Source organism: Spermophilus citellus (genome assembly GCF_964194105.1).
Source record: "Spermophilus citellus genome assembly, chromosome: 6".
Lineage (NCBI taxonomy): Eukaryota > Metazoa > Chordata > Mammalia > Rodentia > Sciuridae > Spermophilus > Spermophilus citellus.
In genome coordinates this window covers 129,197,443-129,211,700 of record NC_138187.1, presented here as the reverse complement: position 1 = coordinate 129,211,700, position 14,258 = coordinate 129,197,443, and the positions used below count along the sequence as shown (strand labels likewise).

The window sequence follows — 14,258 nt, the reverse complement described above, 5'->3', positions numbered from 1 at the left end:
TATTGTCACGTATAACTAAAAACAACAACAACAACAACACAGAATTAGAGGTCTGAATACTGCCAGGCAGAAGGTAACTGGAGAGATCAAATTCCCACACCTTGGCCTGTACAGATACTGCCTTGAGATGTTGTCCCAGGGTGTCTAGGGGCAGGGACCCTTAGGAAACCTGGCCTCTGGATAAATAATGCTGTTTACCATTCATATTCTCTTCACTCTTCTTTTCCCCATGTGAATTTAATCTCCTGATTCATGGGCTGCTGTGTTCCTGGCGTTCCTAGTCCCAGGAGCACACAAAAGGTGCAGGGGACTCAATGGCCAAACAGCTTCCAGGGGCCAGAGGGGTGTAGGTGAAGGAGAGCATTCAGGCCGAGAGGCATAGTCGTTCACTTTTCATGACTACCTCTTAACTGAGGCTTTGCTATCCTCCCCGTGTTACTGCTGGGCTTAAAGGAGCATTCTTCCTAAGGTGAGGGTGGCAAGAGGTGAGCCTTACCTGGGGCACAGCACACACCCTGGAATACAGTAAGAGTGAGTGAGGTTCCCCATTGTCACTGGTTGCATTTCTCTACCTTGGCCTTCCCCATAGCTAGTTTCCAAAGGGCCATCTTCTGGGCCTGTCCACATGGAATGCCTCCATCCTCAGGTAGCCTTCCCTATGACTCAGTGCTCCTCTCTGCAGTGTCTGACCTTGAGAATCTCTGCTGGTGGCCTCTCCAGGGAGCCCCTCCCCACCAGGTGGAGGCACCTGCCTTAGGTATCCTGAACTTCCCTCCTTCCAGGAACTTGACCGTAGGCTTACTTGGCCAAAACATACAGGAATTCAGGGTGAATTATAATGTGATTCATCACCCAAGTCCTGGATTTTAGAATATTCACATTTCCATGTCCAGGATAAAGACTTTTGGCTTTAGTTAAGAGTGGATTGTAACCTCTTCTTTCTTTTCTTTCCAGTTCTGGTGATGGAATTCAGGGTCTTGTGCATGCTAGGCAAATACTTGACTACTAAGCTGCACCCCCAGCCCAGAGCAGCCCTTTTATTTTTCAGCCTTGAAAGTGAAACTCTAGAGTTCTTGGCTCATATGGCTGGATGAACTCTCTGTTCTTGTTTTAATTTCATGGCGAACTGGGGGCCGTTGGCTTTGGTCCTTCATCTGCTCTTTTGGGTGCATGCCCACTGCCCACTGAGATATGAAGTCTCTCTGAGATGATCCCTCATTGTTTCTATGACAAAGTCTCCCTAGCAGAGGTAATTGTTTTAGGGAAGCTAGTGAGGGGGTGGGGAAACACTGTTTCTTTGTATTGGGGACCAGCTTCATAGACCACAGCACAGGTGGTTCCTCACTGCCGTCTGTCGTTTTTAGGAGAGTTGTTCCGTCTTGAGTCTTGGAAAATTCATGAACGAGTTTTCTGTTTTGCTTTAAAAAACAAAGTAAATTGCTATAATATATTTGAAAATACTGTTGGACCTTAGTAATGCATAAGCATATCATTACCTAGCAGACTTAAAAAGAAAAAAAGTCAAGATAGTTCTAGAACTTGAGAAAGATTTCCTTGTCATTAAATATGTAAGTAGCTCCCTGAGTGGCTGATGGTCACTGCTAAGTGGTCTATCATCAGTCTCACAGTTAATAGTTATTCCCTGTACTGGGCTGAATGGTAGCTTCCTAAAATTCATGTCTACCTATGAACCAGCTTTTCCTCTCCTGTGCTCCTGGGCAGCTGATGAGCTTTGGGCAGACATCATTATCTTTGCAATCACTAGTGACAATATCAGTTAGGAATAATGAGACTTTCTGAGATGTTAGTGACATTTCTTGGCCTTTTATTCTGGGGACTGGGGGACTGGCCTCCTGGTTATTGGCCCTGATGCAGAAATTGCATCTTAATTGTTTGCCATAGGCTGGGACCTCTTGTGGGTCAAGAGTAGCTTCCTGAGGGATAAAACACTTATAGGTTCCAACATGCCTTGTAATTTTAGTTCTCTTGGAATGATTCACTGTCATCCCGAGAGAAGCTAGGACTGCATTCCCATCCCAGAGAAGAGCGAAGTCAACACTCCTGATGGCCACCTCTCTAGCCTGGGGAGGAGCCCAAGGCCCTGAACCAGGCCAGCACTTGGGAATTGGCACAGGACACTGTAGTTAGTGGGACTGGAGGGGAGAATAGGGGGAAGGGAAGTCTGAGTCCCTGCAAAGGTAGGCTTGGGAAGTGACCCTGAGATATCGTGCTCAAGGCCCAGGTAGAAAGCACGGTTCCCAATCAGGCAGAATGGAAGACTAGGGAGAGCTCTCTTGAGGAGAGACTTTTCCACATCCAGCCCCTGAGGAAGAGTCCAGGTAGGGATTGGAGAGGGGACGCAAGCTGCCAGCCTGTAGGGTGTGACATAGTTTAGTGCCAGAAGCTAGGATAAGCTTAATAAATAAGGGGTCCTTTATCTAATCACTAACCCCCTCAAAGAGACTTTGGATCAATCACTCTAAACTTTAAGTTATCATTTAACTAGCTTTTAGTTGATGAGCCTATAGAAAGAGTTTACTCTTGTGCTTTTGATTAGTGGCCTATTGATTTTGGAGGGAACACCAGGAACAGGAGTTTAAAGGTTAACTATTTACTATTCTAAGGTTTTGTTGTTTGTTTGTTGTTTTATCAGTGCCCATCAGAAGCCCTGGTTATACTAGCTTTCAGTTTATTCCACTATAGTCTTAATTATATTCTATAACAAACTTCACATAAAACCATTCTTTCATTGAAAACAATTCTTTCATTGAAGACAATCTTGGTCCCACTTTCAGGAACTTTCCTAGCCCTCTTTAGTCTAGCCTTGGGGAGGAGGTGGGGGAGCCTGTTGGCTTAGACACATGCCCCAGGGTGTCTAAAAGTGGGACCAAAGAAAAATGCTTTGGAAAAATTATCAGGAAAACCCCAGGTATGGGAGACAAATGCAGTCCAACCCTTCTTGGTGGCAATCATGGTCTTTAATTATGAATTAAGTCACATTTCTGATTTGTTAGCAAGGGACAGCTTGTAGATGCTGGTTGAAATACAGAGCTCAGAGGAAGAAAGAGCTTTAATTTTAGCTCTTGGGATATCAGCCCCTCCCTGGCACCATCTGACATTCTCTTTCCTTTTCTCCTTTTATAATTCTTCAAACATGTGTTTGACAGCCCTCTTATCTTAGATCCAGGGGAGTGACAGGAAGGGAAGGAGTTATCTTCCCTTCAGGTGGGACCTGGGAAACATCAGTCACTAATCACATTTTTCCTTTCCTCCTCCTTGTTCTATAAACTACCTCTAACAGTGGGGCAGGACTCTTACAGAAAGGTCCCTGGTCAGGAGATGCCAAATCTGGTTTGATACTCACTTATCTTACTGGGTGCCCTTGAGAAAAACTCAGGACCTCAAAGTTCTTGCCTAGGACTGCAAGAGTATGTTCATGATGACTTGTATGTATACTTTAGGACTCCAGGCATTGTATGATGTCACCCATTGGGGGGTGAGGTGAGTGTACCTGCTAAGGTGTCAGGTCTTATGAGTGGATACACACTGGGAGTATCGGGCCTCCTTCAGTGATATTTATTGAGACGTGGCCAACTGGGTTTATGGTATATCTGTCCCATCATCCAGCAGGATGCCTGGATTCTAGTAAATATTCAAACATGACTTTTTAATGAAGGAAAGAAGAAAGGAAGAAAGGGAGAGATGGATTGGAGGGGAAAATATCAGTGGCATCCCACCATAGGGGTGTAGGGAGGCCCCAAAGGTTCTCCTTCCTGAAATGAGCTCCCCACCCAGGTCCTCCTTCTTTCAGAGAGACCCCTCTAAGATCTGAATCCTTCACACTTGAAGTTCTCTCAACAAAAACTAGCTGCAGATGGACACTCCTTGTCCCCACCCCACCCAACAGGAACAATTTGGCCAGGCTTCGTTGTCACTGAGGACAGGACCAGCAACCTCTGAGCACAGGTAGAAAAAGCCTAGGTGGGGGTGAGTGCAGGCAGCAGATCAGCATAATTCTGAAGGTGATTGTCACAGGCAATGGGGCAGGTGGCTGATGCTGCCCTAGACTTCACTGGGTTCCTCCTGGCCCTGGGCAGCTATCTTGCCGGACTGGAGCAGGAAGGCGGAATACGCCATGTCGGCTTCCTCCTTGGATGACTAGGGGGCAAAAGAAGAGGCATCAGTGGATGAGGGTGGGGAGGGAGGGGTGCTTTCCACATCCGGGATTCATCATCTTGACCTGAGCAACACAAGCTTGTGTGACCCCCTGTTCTCAGGCCTGCCCTGTGCTCACCAAGAAGCTCTGATTTTGAGAAATGGAAAGTTGCAACCTCTAAAAATATCTCCCTCTGTCTCACTACCTCCTTCCAACACATGGGGCGGAACCACCTCTGTTGCCCTGGCCTGTCCCCGGAAGCTGTGCCCACACAGTCCATGGGCAAGGTGGCCCAGGCTGGCATCAGGTAAGGTGGTTTGTGTTTTTCTTTCTCCACTAGCCCAGAAAAGTAGCTTTTCAGCAGCCGGTGGGGAAGCTGACCGTAGCTTTGTGGATACCTCTTGCTAAAAGCAGAGGTGACTGCTGTTGCCAGGGGAATTAGATAGGATAAAAAGCATGAAGGCTTCAGAATTAGAGGCCAGTCAGTATCCTTCTAGGAAGCCACAGGATGAGGGTGACACATAACCCCCAAACCAGAGTAAGCTCTAGTGGGATTTCACGTACTGGTATACTGCCACTCCACTGGGGGTAGGCAGGGCCTGCAAATCACCCACCACCCATCAAGTTGCCCACCACCAGTGAATGTCTTTCAGGCCCAGACAAAGAGCTGGTGCTGAGCAACTCTCAAGGGAGGGTGGGTGACCTAAGGGAAGTCCAGGGGTCCCACAGCCCAGAAAGAGCATCTCCCAACCCCCAGCTCTTGACATGTGATCTCCCCGCCTGTGACCACACCTGTCAGGCACTTTTCTTTCTTCTGTCCTTGCTTCCTCCCCCCTGCAGGTTTATAGTCTACCAATGCAGCTGCCTTCTTCCTCAGCTTTATACACAACACCCACAACCAGGAAGCCTTTCCCCTCCTGCAGAAAGTCCCCCTGATACTGTTTGTGCCATCTTCCCTGTTCTGGGGTCAGCCTCCATGCAAAGGTGCCCCTGATATCTAACCATAATTCCTCATCTTGCAATTCCTTGTCACTCTAATGGGGCTCTCCCTCTCTCCTGGGCTCTTACCCTTTTTGCCCTCTTGGGTTCTTCAGGTGCCGTGTTGCCCTCGGGGGTGGCCATGGCCTCTGCATATACAGAGAGTGTGGTTAGCTCTCACTAGCCCCTGTTTCCACCCCAGACTCAGGGTCAGACTAGTTCTTGCTGCATGACAGCGGGGTTGAGCATTCTCTCAACACATACCAGCTTTTTCTTCAAGGATGGTCTCCTGAGTGACTGGAGCGGCTCCCATATTGTCAACAGCACCAAATTCCCTGGAGTTGTCAAAGTCTGACATGCTAATATCCGTCCTGTAGCTTCTAATTGAAACCCGGTCTGTCCAGGAGAAAGAAGGATTGGTGTAAAGACAGGGTTGGGCCAGAGAAGACCAGAGCTACTCCTCTCGAGGTAGCTCTGCCATAGCCCATGGGATAGCTATGGGGGTGGGACCTCTGGCTGCTCACTTCTGCCTCTGACCCAAAGCAGAATGGATCTGAGTCCCTCTTGGTGGATAATCAATACTCCCTGACCTTTGTCATTCTGTGATTCCTAATGCACAGCACCTGTTTTGCCCTCACATCATCCCTGTGAGATGGTTATTATCATTCTGTATTGAGCCATGAGAAAACTGAGGCATGAAGTGGGGATGTCACAGAGTCACACAGTCCTTTAGTCACTGAACTAGGCAGATGCCCAGGCCTCCCCGATCCTGGTCTTCTGGCAGCCCTGCCTCTGAACTTAGACCCCAAGCTGATTGCTGTCTTCCAGAGACAGTATCTAGATAGTAGCACCTAATTAATTTGGGAGGACATGGGGGTTTGTCTTTCCCAACTCACTTTCTCAGAATCTTTTGTACAAGTCAATGGAGAGGCCACCAAGTCTACAGGACACTGTGGTGGCCTCCCATGTGGGCAGTTGAGCCAGGAATGAGGGTTCAGGGATGGAGGTGGGGTTGGAGAACATCCTGGGCACTTACCCACATTCTTCCGGTGCCGGGCTCTGGCCACCCACACAGCCACAGCCCCCGCTGACAGAACCAGGCCTAGAGGCACCAGGGTGGACAGCAACACTTTGGAGCTTCTGCTTTGTCCCTCAGAGCTAGAAGAAGGGTTAAGTCAATCTATCACTGGAAGGGAGACTCAGGAGCTGCCGGATGAGCTGGCAGGTTGGCCCCAGCTAATGTTCTTCCCAGGTTAATCCATTCCACCCTCCTGACACAGCTCCCGAGCTCTGTTCTCCTAAGAAACCTTCCCAGACTCATAAGGCGAGGAATGGGCCTTTCCTGCATCCCAGGCTTGGAAGCTTGTACTAAAGTATAAACACTGCTCTGGCCATGTGAGAAGGACCGAGGGCACAAGGGACCCACAGCCCCAAGCTCAAGCTGAGGCAGTTAGGGCTGCCTCACTATTAAAGAGATGGGAACTGGTGGCCCAGCCTCAGGATTTTATCTGTGCTCAGAGTGAGGAGTCTCAGTCTTTCTTCACCTGCTAGTATCCGAGGACGCTCTGATCCCAGGTTCTTGGTCTCCCGTATCCTCTACCACCGCTCTTTCTTCTGCAAAAAGCCTGGGATTCACAATGGCTTTGTTCTCAATCACTCTAACAGTGGGCTCCGCCACTTTCTCCTCAGCCCCTGGATTTGCGTTGGCTGGGCTGACCTCACGGGACCCTGGAGCAGAGAAGAGCAAGGACTCAGTTAAGTCCCTCCCACCCACCCCCACTTCCCCAGTGTTCTGACTCCCATCGGTTAGGGAGCCTGAGGACTGAAGCTTCATCAGAAATCACAGGGTTAGAGTTAGAGCTCAAGACTGTTAGGGCGGGACCAAGATTGACATTAGAAGCAGAGGAGTGATGGTCTTCTCTAGCTTGTCACAGATGATCTCTGCCTCATTGCTACCCAAGTTGTTTCCATAATCAAGACTCCGTGTCATGGATCCAGCTGTGAATAAGGGCTCACTCAACACCTGGGGACAGGAGATTTTTCACAAGTTGAAACCCTGCCTCCTAACTGCTGGGCAGTGCTGCCTCCTGGTGGTAGCTGGGTGGTGGTGGCCCCCTCAATGAACCAGACCAATAGGACCCAGACACAATGGGATACCCTCATTAGGGCAAAAAAGAGGCTGGAAATGCAGATCTGCTGGATGAGGTCATCTTAGTTTTCTTTCTTACTTTTTTTTTTTTTTGGTGTTGGGAATCACAACCAGGGCCTTGCTTGTGCTAAGCACATGCTCTACACTAAGCTAACCTTTGCCCCCATGCCTTAATTTTCCTGATCAGACCTTGCAAATGAAGGTATTTGGTCCCACTTTTGAGGGCAGGCTTTGATAGAGGGCAGGAGGATGAGTATATTGCATGTGATAGTGAAATTTCCATCTTTCTAGTTACAGAATGCACTTTGGTTTGGCTTGAAGGGGCAACTATGGCACTTGCCTTACTGCTGAGGTTAAATAGTCAACTTACTATTTTTATATAGTTTGTATTTCTATTTGGGATGCCCCTTATGGAGAACTCCCAATTGTCCTGCACCCCCCCCACACACACCTCATCCAGTTTCTGATGCCAAACCTAGGGCCACCTGTGGTTGAGAAATTGTCAGGCAGGAACTTTTGAGTGGTCCTGCTTTGGGGTTCCAGAGAGCACAGGCCCTCCCCTTGGAGACTCACCCACTGCCACCTTCTCAACTGCCACATAGACAGCTGCAGTCTCTCCATAATTGTGGTCTTTTCTCACGCCACACCAGTACCAGCCTTCATCCTCCTTGACAACTGAATTCAGGGTCATGGAGATGAACCGGTTGTTCTGGTCACAGGTCACAAGGGCCTGGCTGGGGCTTTTGTCTTGGCTGGGCAGCTCCCTGCATTCCCCGTTGCTCCACTTGCACCAGTACTTCTCAAAGGCGTAGTATTTGCAGGGGAAGTGGCACTGGAGCTCAAGACTCTTCCCCAGCACAGCGGTCACATTCTCCGGTACCTTGAGGCTTGGTTTTCCTGAGGCAGGGAAGGAAGAAGACATAGGCATAGAAGTTGGCATGTGGAGATGCTGCAGGAAAGTGACCATGGTGGTGATCTTTGTCCTCATTTCTCCTTTGCATAGTGCTCTAAATAGATTAGGCTAATTACTTAAGCAACAGAATGATGTGCTGATGTCCTTGTCATTACTGATGCCCACCATGATCGGCCCAGAGTCTGTTAAAAGAACACAGAGCTTTGCTCCTTGGTTTCAGTTTGCTTTCCTTACTCTTCCTTTTCTTCTAGACTCACATACAAGAGCCTTATTCAATATTCTACTTCACCTACTGCAAAAGAGACCAGTGTTCCTGAAATTAGGAAGTGCTACATGTAGTAATTGGGAAGAGTGTGGGGTGCTTGTCATAGGTACCAAAATGTGACCTTTGAATAGGAAGGCTCTCTCCTGGGGACTGTCCTCATCCACACACCAGGATGCAGGTGAGATAGGAGGAACAGTGGCTGGGGAGACTGCTGCTGACTTGAGTGGTCTTAGGGGTCTTTTCCCATTTCTCTTGCCCCTAAGCTCTTACCTTCAACAATCTGGAGCTCCGTTGAGGTCCTCCAGCGAGTATTGCCATTGGTGAGACACCAGTAGAAGCCAGCATCCTGGGTGGTGAGCTGGTTGAGTATGACTGTGTAGGTGCCATTGCCCGGCTCTTTAAAGAGTGCGAGCCTGCCCTCATGCTCTTCCTGAACCTCCCCGTCGCTGGACACCAGCAGTGGGCAGCGGCCATTTTGTGTTCCTTCCCAGCGACACAAGTACTTGATGCTGTTGCTTTCCTTCCGGTCATAGGGGCAGAGCAAGGACACAGAGCCTCCCGTCACGCCCTTCACCACTGTGGGATTAGAGGGGATCACGGTCTCTGGAAGCACAAAAGGAGACAGCATGGAAGGGTGGCAGCCAGGAGCAGGCTTGCATGGCCTAAGCAGCTTTCTCCCCATGACTCAACAGGGTGGAGGCCCTCACCTTTCTCAGGAAAAGAAAAAAAAATTCTCATATCACTGAACATATAGCTAGAACCACCATGACCAGACCTGATGAGCTTCACCACCATTCTGGATGCTTTGTTTCTTTTTCCTACCCCTTGATATAAATTTTTATCTGTTTCTTAGCTCGTGGCTCAAAAATGACTCAGTGGATTGCAGCTAAATTCAGAAAAGCTATGTAGAATGGGTATGATTTTAATGCAAATTTCGCAGCATAGATAATCTGAATAACCAAGGACCCTGAGAGGTATCTCAAATGGATAGACAGACATTCTCAAAGCATCTAATGCTGAGGTCCAGAGAGAACCCTGGGTGACTGAGGATGTGGAGGAATGTGGCGAGGACCCTGAGCTGGAACGAAAAGGGATGTGCAGGGAATGAGGGCTTCTTAAAGAAAAGTCCCAAGGGCAGATGCTGTGAACAGCAAGTTCTAGTTTGTTGCTTCTCTGAGGACAACTTTATACAGAATGTTGCAGGGATGAAAAGGAGGAGCAGGGATTTAATTGTTTTGCAGTGTGGATGGCCTTCCAATGTATGGCTGAGTGAGCCAGATCATGTTGAATAACAAGTAACCCTAAGAAATGTGGGAATGGAAGATTTAGAGGCTGGGGCATCACCTTCCTGAGAAGCTTTAAGGCCAATTCTTCTCTCATCTGAACGTGTAGGATGAGGTATCTGCCTTGCTCAAGGGTCAGAGGAGGGAACAGGGCCAACCATGGCAGCCAAACCCAGATAATCTACAAATCTTGCCTTCATCGGGAGCTTTGCTCTCCATATTCCTATTGACCAGAAGTGGCCACCAAAAGGCCTCTGATAACAGGAAAAGAATGAAGAGAGCACAAGGCAGAGGCTGCTGCATTTTCTAACTTTCCTGTACTGCTGTGTACATAGCATCCAGCTCTGGGGCTCCTAAGCGAATGGATACTATTGACAGATGAATATTGATGAATAGACCCAGGAGCTGGAGCTAAGCTAGTTTCTCACTGCTTGCCCCACCCCTTCTCTCTCCCCATCCAGGGTCTTACCCTCATTGATGAAGAGTTGCCAAGCCTGGATGGGCCAGCCTTCCTTCTGCTGACCGCCAGGGTGCGCCCCGCATAGGTAGTGTCCTGCATCTCCCTTCTTCAGGCCTGTGAGCAGCACACTGAAGCGGCCATTTCCCCTTTGGGTGAGTAGGATCCTGCCCTCAAAGGCTGGATCCCTCTTCCCCAGGGTGTTGATGACCACATCACAGCTTCCTTGGCTGTTTACCCGGCACAGAAATTGGGCCACATTTGTCTCCTCAGTGCCCAGGGCACAGTCAAAGTTCACGGAACCCCTCAGTTCTCCATAAAGCAACTCAGGTTCAGGCTCTAGCACCTGGAGGTCAACATACTTCTTGTTACTACTGGAACCGTCCCCAGCCTGGCAGATATATATCCCAGCGTCGCTGAGTTTCAGTTGTTTGATGATGACGTTGAACATTAATTGGTTGGTACCCTGAATAACTATACTGGCTCTTCCTTTGAAGTTGGGGTTCACATAATTGGTGTTAATGACTAGCTCTCCTGTCTCCTTGAACAAGTACTTCATTTTCTCAGAATTCTCACGTTTGAAAGGGCAGTTGATGGTCACTGTTCTACCCAAGTCTACTGTGTAGACTTCAATGTCATCTTGCGGGTCAGGACCTGTAGGATGAAGAACAGGGGAAAAGTTGTGATTTCGTTTTCTTAGAACATAGGGTCCTGTGCTGTTCCCAGTGAGGGTCTGGGTGGGCTGACAACAAGGAGTGCCCTACTCTCCAGAGGGATGCAGTCAGAATGTGTCTGCTGGGACTCAGAAAATGATACCTGAAAGTGAAGCCTCAGAAGCAAACTTTCTCTCTGACCTTCTCCTGCCCTCCTGCCTCCTACCCTTGTTTTTCCCAAAGGCAAGTCATAGAAACTAGAATTCTTCTTTCTCAAGGCAGGCCATAGAAACTAGGACCCCTTTACCCCAAAGTTATTCACAAAACCTAAAAACATTACTCTAACTTTCCCCCCACCTTTGTGTGTAACAACTGGCCATAAAGAAATTCTCTGATAGAGCCTAGTTTGCCATAAGACCCTCATTCTGAGGGTTCCTGGCTCATATCCTGGAGGAAGAAATGCTAATACTGAAGGGCCAAGAAGAATTTGAAGAGTCAGGCCCTCCTGGGTTTCCGACTCCATCTACCACGATTAGCTCATGCCCTTTTTGTCCTGTGACATTCCCACATGGCCTTCCGTGCTTCATGGAACCTAAATATAAAATCAGACAACTTTCCCTATATGCTTAGGTTTTTATTCTGAAGGTTCGGATGCATGTGAAACTTTCATTCAATGAATTTGTTATGTTAACCTGCCTTTTACTATAGAGGTGTTGACCATGATCCATAAGATGGGTGAGGGCAGGGATAACCCCCTTCCTCCCCTCCATCGTCTCCCCCATGATGCCCCCACCTAGCTGATACTAATCTCTCCCACCTCTGTGCCTTTCTTATGTTTGAATTGGTCCCTTCATCGGGTCTACTGGAGATCTAATTATGTTCTCCACAGACTGGAGGGCAGAAACGTATTTTTCTCATATTTGAGTCCCCAGCACAATGCCTATTCATAGTAGGTGCCCAAATTCACACGTGAGGAAATGAACAGAATGAACGTGATAACAGGTTGGTGAATTGCCGCGCATTACAATAGATATTTCTAAAAATTAAAGCAGTTCAATGGTGGAGCGGGCTGTCTTGTGAAGCATGTGTGTTTCTGTTATCTAAAGTGTTTAATCAGAGCCTAGATTCCCCTCGTCTACAGTGTTCTTCTGGGTATCTACAAAGGGAGAACTCTGAGCGCTCTTCAGCTCTTAGGATTCCATCACAATTGGAACGACCTCTGTAGAAAACGGACCACGGCACACACAGCCCAAAGGAGCAAGACATACCCTGAAGAGTCCCTCCAAATTTCCTTCTTGAAGACTCTTTGTCTTTCAAGTTGCCCTTGACTGTTCCTAGTGCTCTCATGGTTACACTCTTGTCAGTAGTGCCTTTCTATTTCTCTCACTAATTGGCACAGGCTTGTTCAGATGCCCCGGACTTCAGGACCCCGTCTTTGGTCAAGAACTGAGATTCTAATTTATGCTGATAGTTCTGATACATGAATGGATCCCAGGTTAAAGAATAAATCCTCATTTTTTTTTAGTACATTTTCTTTTTTTTTTTTTAATTGTTGGTTGTTCAAAACATTACATAAAGAAACTTTCTGGTGGCTCAAGACCTCGATCTAAAGGGTGCATTAATAGTAAGAATTTAAGGATCCTTGGAAATTTTTTTTGTGTCTTTTCTTTTTCTTTAGGCTCGTAGACCGCTTGTTCCACCTTCAATAAATGTAAGGAGAGAAGTTGTCCTCCTCATACTTCTAAGATAAGCCTCAGTAAAGCCCTAAAATGTTACAGGCCCAGAAGACTTAGGCCCCCAGGTAAATGTCACCTGTCTCCTTTCTGTGTCCTATTCTGAAAAGTTTGCTTTGGAAGGGAGGTGCTTCCCCACCCCGGGCCAGGACCCCCTTCCTATCAGGGGTCCTTCCTCCGGCCCTCCCATTGCACCTGAGTGAAGCCCTCTCACTTGCCCCAGAAGCCCACAGCACCGGGAGCCTTACCCTCGCTGACCTCCAGGCTTACATCAAAGGACAGGCCTCTGCTACTGATGCCCAGACCACACTTGTAGCGTCCAGAGTCGTCTCGGGAGAGCTGGGAAATGTTCACCACGAACGCGCCCTCCTCCGGGAAGTTGGTGATGTTGGCTCTGCCCAAGTAGTCCTTGGAGATGTAGCCCTCCGAGGAGATGAGGGTCGTGCAGACGCCCCTGGACCCTTGCCGGCACCAGTATTTCCGGGTGTGCCGGTTGACAGAGGTGGCCGGGTAGTAGCACTTGATGGACACTAAGCTACCTTCCACACTACTTACCTCCGCGGGACCAAATATGGGACTTTTCATGAAGACCACTGTGGGAACAGAAGACGGAGGCTTTAAGACACCCGGGGGTTGGGGGGTGGGTAAAAGATTGGTGGAGGGATCCAGACAGCTCCCCCAAAAGATGCAATTTCTACCTGTGGATATTTACAAGATACAAGTATATAATTGCTGTATTGGGTAAAATGATTTCTTAACCACTATTAAATTCTAATGCAATTCAATTGCAATCTTTTAAACACAATTGTTGAGTAACTTATGATATCTTTTATTTGTCTACACTCCCCTTTTGTAGGGTACTGTATTATTCCATTTCTTATTGCTATTTCCTTATATTTTAAAAAATACTTTGTAGACTATTTTCTTTTTTTTCCATAAAAAAATATTAAGAGCTGGGAAAGGTAATCAAGTCACACCAAATCCCATGGTAGCTCATAAAGATGCTTGGTTTGAGGTCAAATTATTTTTATTCCCAGAGAAGACCTTCACCAGACCCTGACCTTGAAATTAGGAATTGCCATTCCTGTTTCTGATTCCTGATGCTCACTAAGCCATTTTCAGATATGATGCTTCTGCATTACGTCCTTCTCTAGGGAGTATGAATTTGGAGAGGGACATCCCTAGGGAGTGTGATTTCAGTGTCCTCAGGGAACTGGATTCTGGAGGGGGTCAGATGAAGGACGTGGAATCCTGAGGAGTTGGGACCTGGCAGACACACCTGGGAAGACAGCCATCAGGCAGGTGAGCAAGAAGAGCCTCATCGCTGGTGGCTCCGTGGGGGCTGTGCCACTCAGGCCAACTTCTTTTGTGAGATGCTGAAAAACAATAACCACAGGGAGATGAAGCTCCTCAGTCTTCAAAGATGAGATGACCTTAGAGTTTCCATAAACTCCATTTCCAGCAACTGACATAAATTCTGCTAATGAATGAATGAATTGCTAAAGTTTTATCATCCTCTACTACTTATTGGTCTTCAGTAGTTATAAGTAGCTTCCGTCTTCTTACCTAAGCTGCACGTTCCTTTTGTCTAGGGCTCTTGATGACATTCTTTTGTATCTCTGACCAGGAGATGTGGTATAGAGACCTTAGGACTGGGTCACTGATGATTGG

General features: G+C 47.8%; 1 protein-coding gene across 1 annotated transcript; it reads right to left on the bottom strand.

Moving 5' to 3' along the window:
* Positions 1-4,062: 4,062 nt before the first annotated feature.
* PIGR (polymeric immunoglobulin receptor) lies at positions 4,063-13,909 on the bottom strand (the record flags this gene model as incomplete). The annotated part of the gene is made up of 10 exons (XM_081298494.1): positions 4,063-4,158; positions 5,225-5,283; positions 5,399-5,530; positions 6,171-6,292; positions 6,679-6,862; positions 7,857-8,180; positions 8,732-9,064; positions 10,214-10,855; positions 12,836-13,180; positions 13,867-13,909. The coding sequence occupies 10 exons, from the start codon at positions 13,907-13,909 to the stop codon at positions 4,063-4,065; spliced, it is 2,280 nt and encodes a 759-aa protein (XP_081154620.1).
* Between the last annotated feature and the right edge of the window lie 349 nt (positions 13,910-14,258).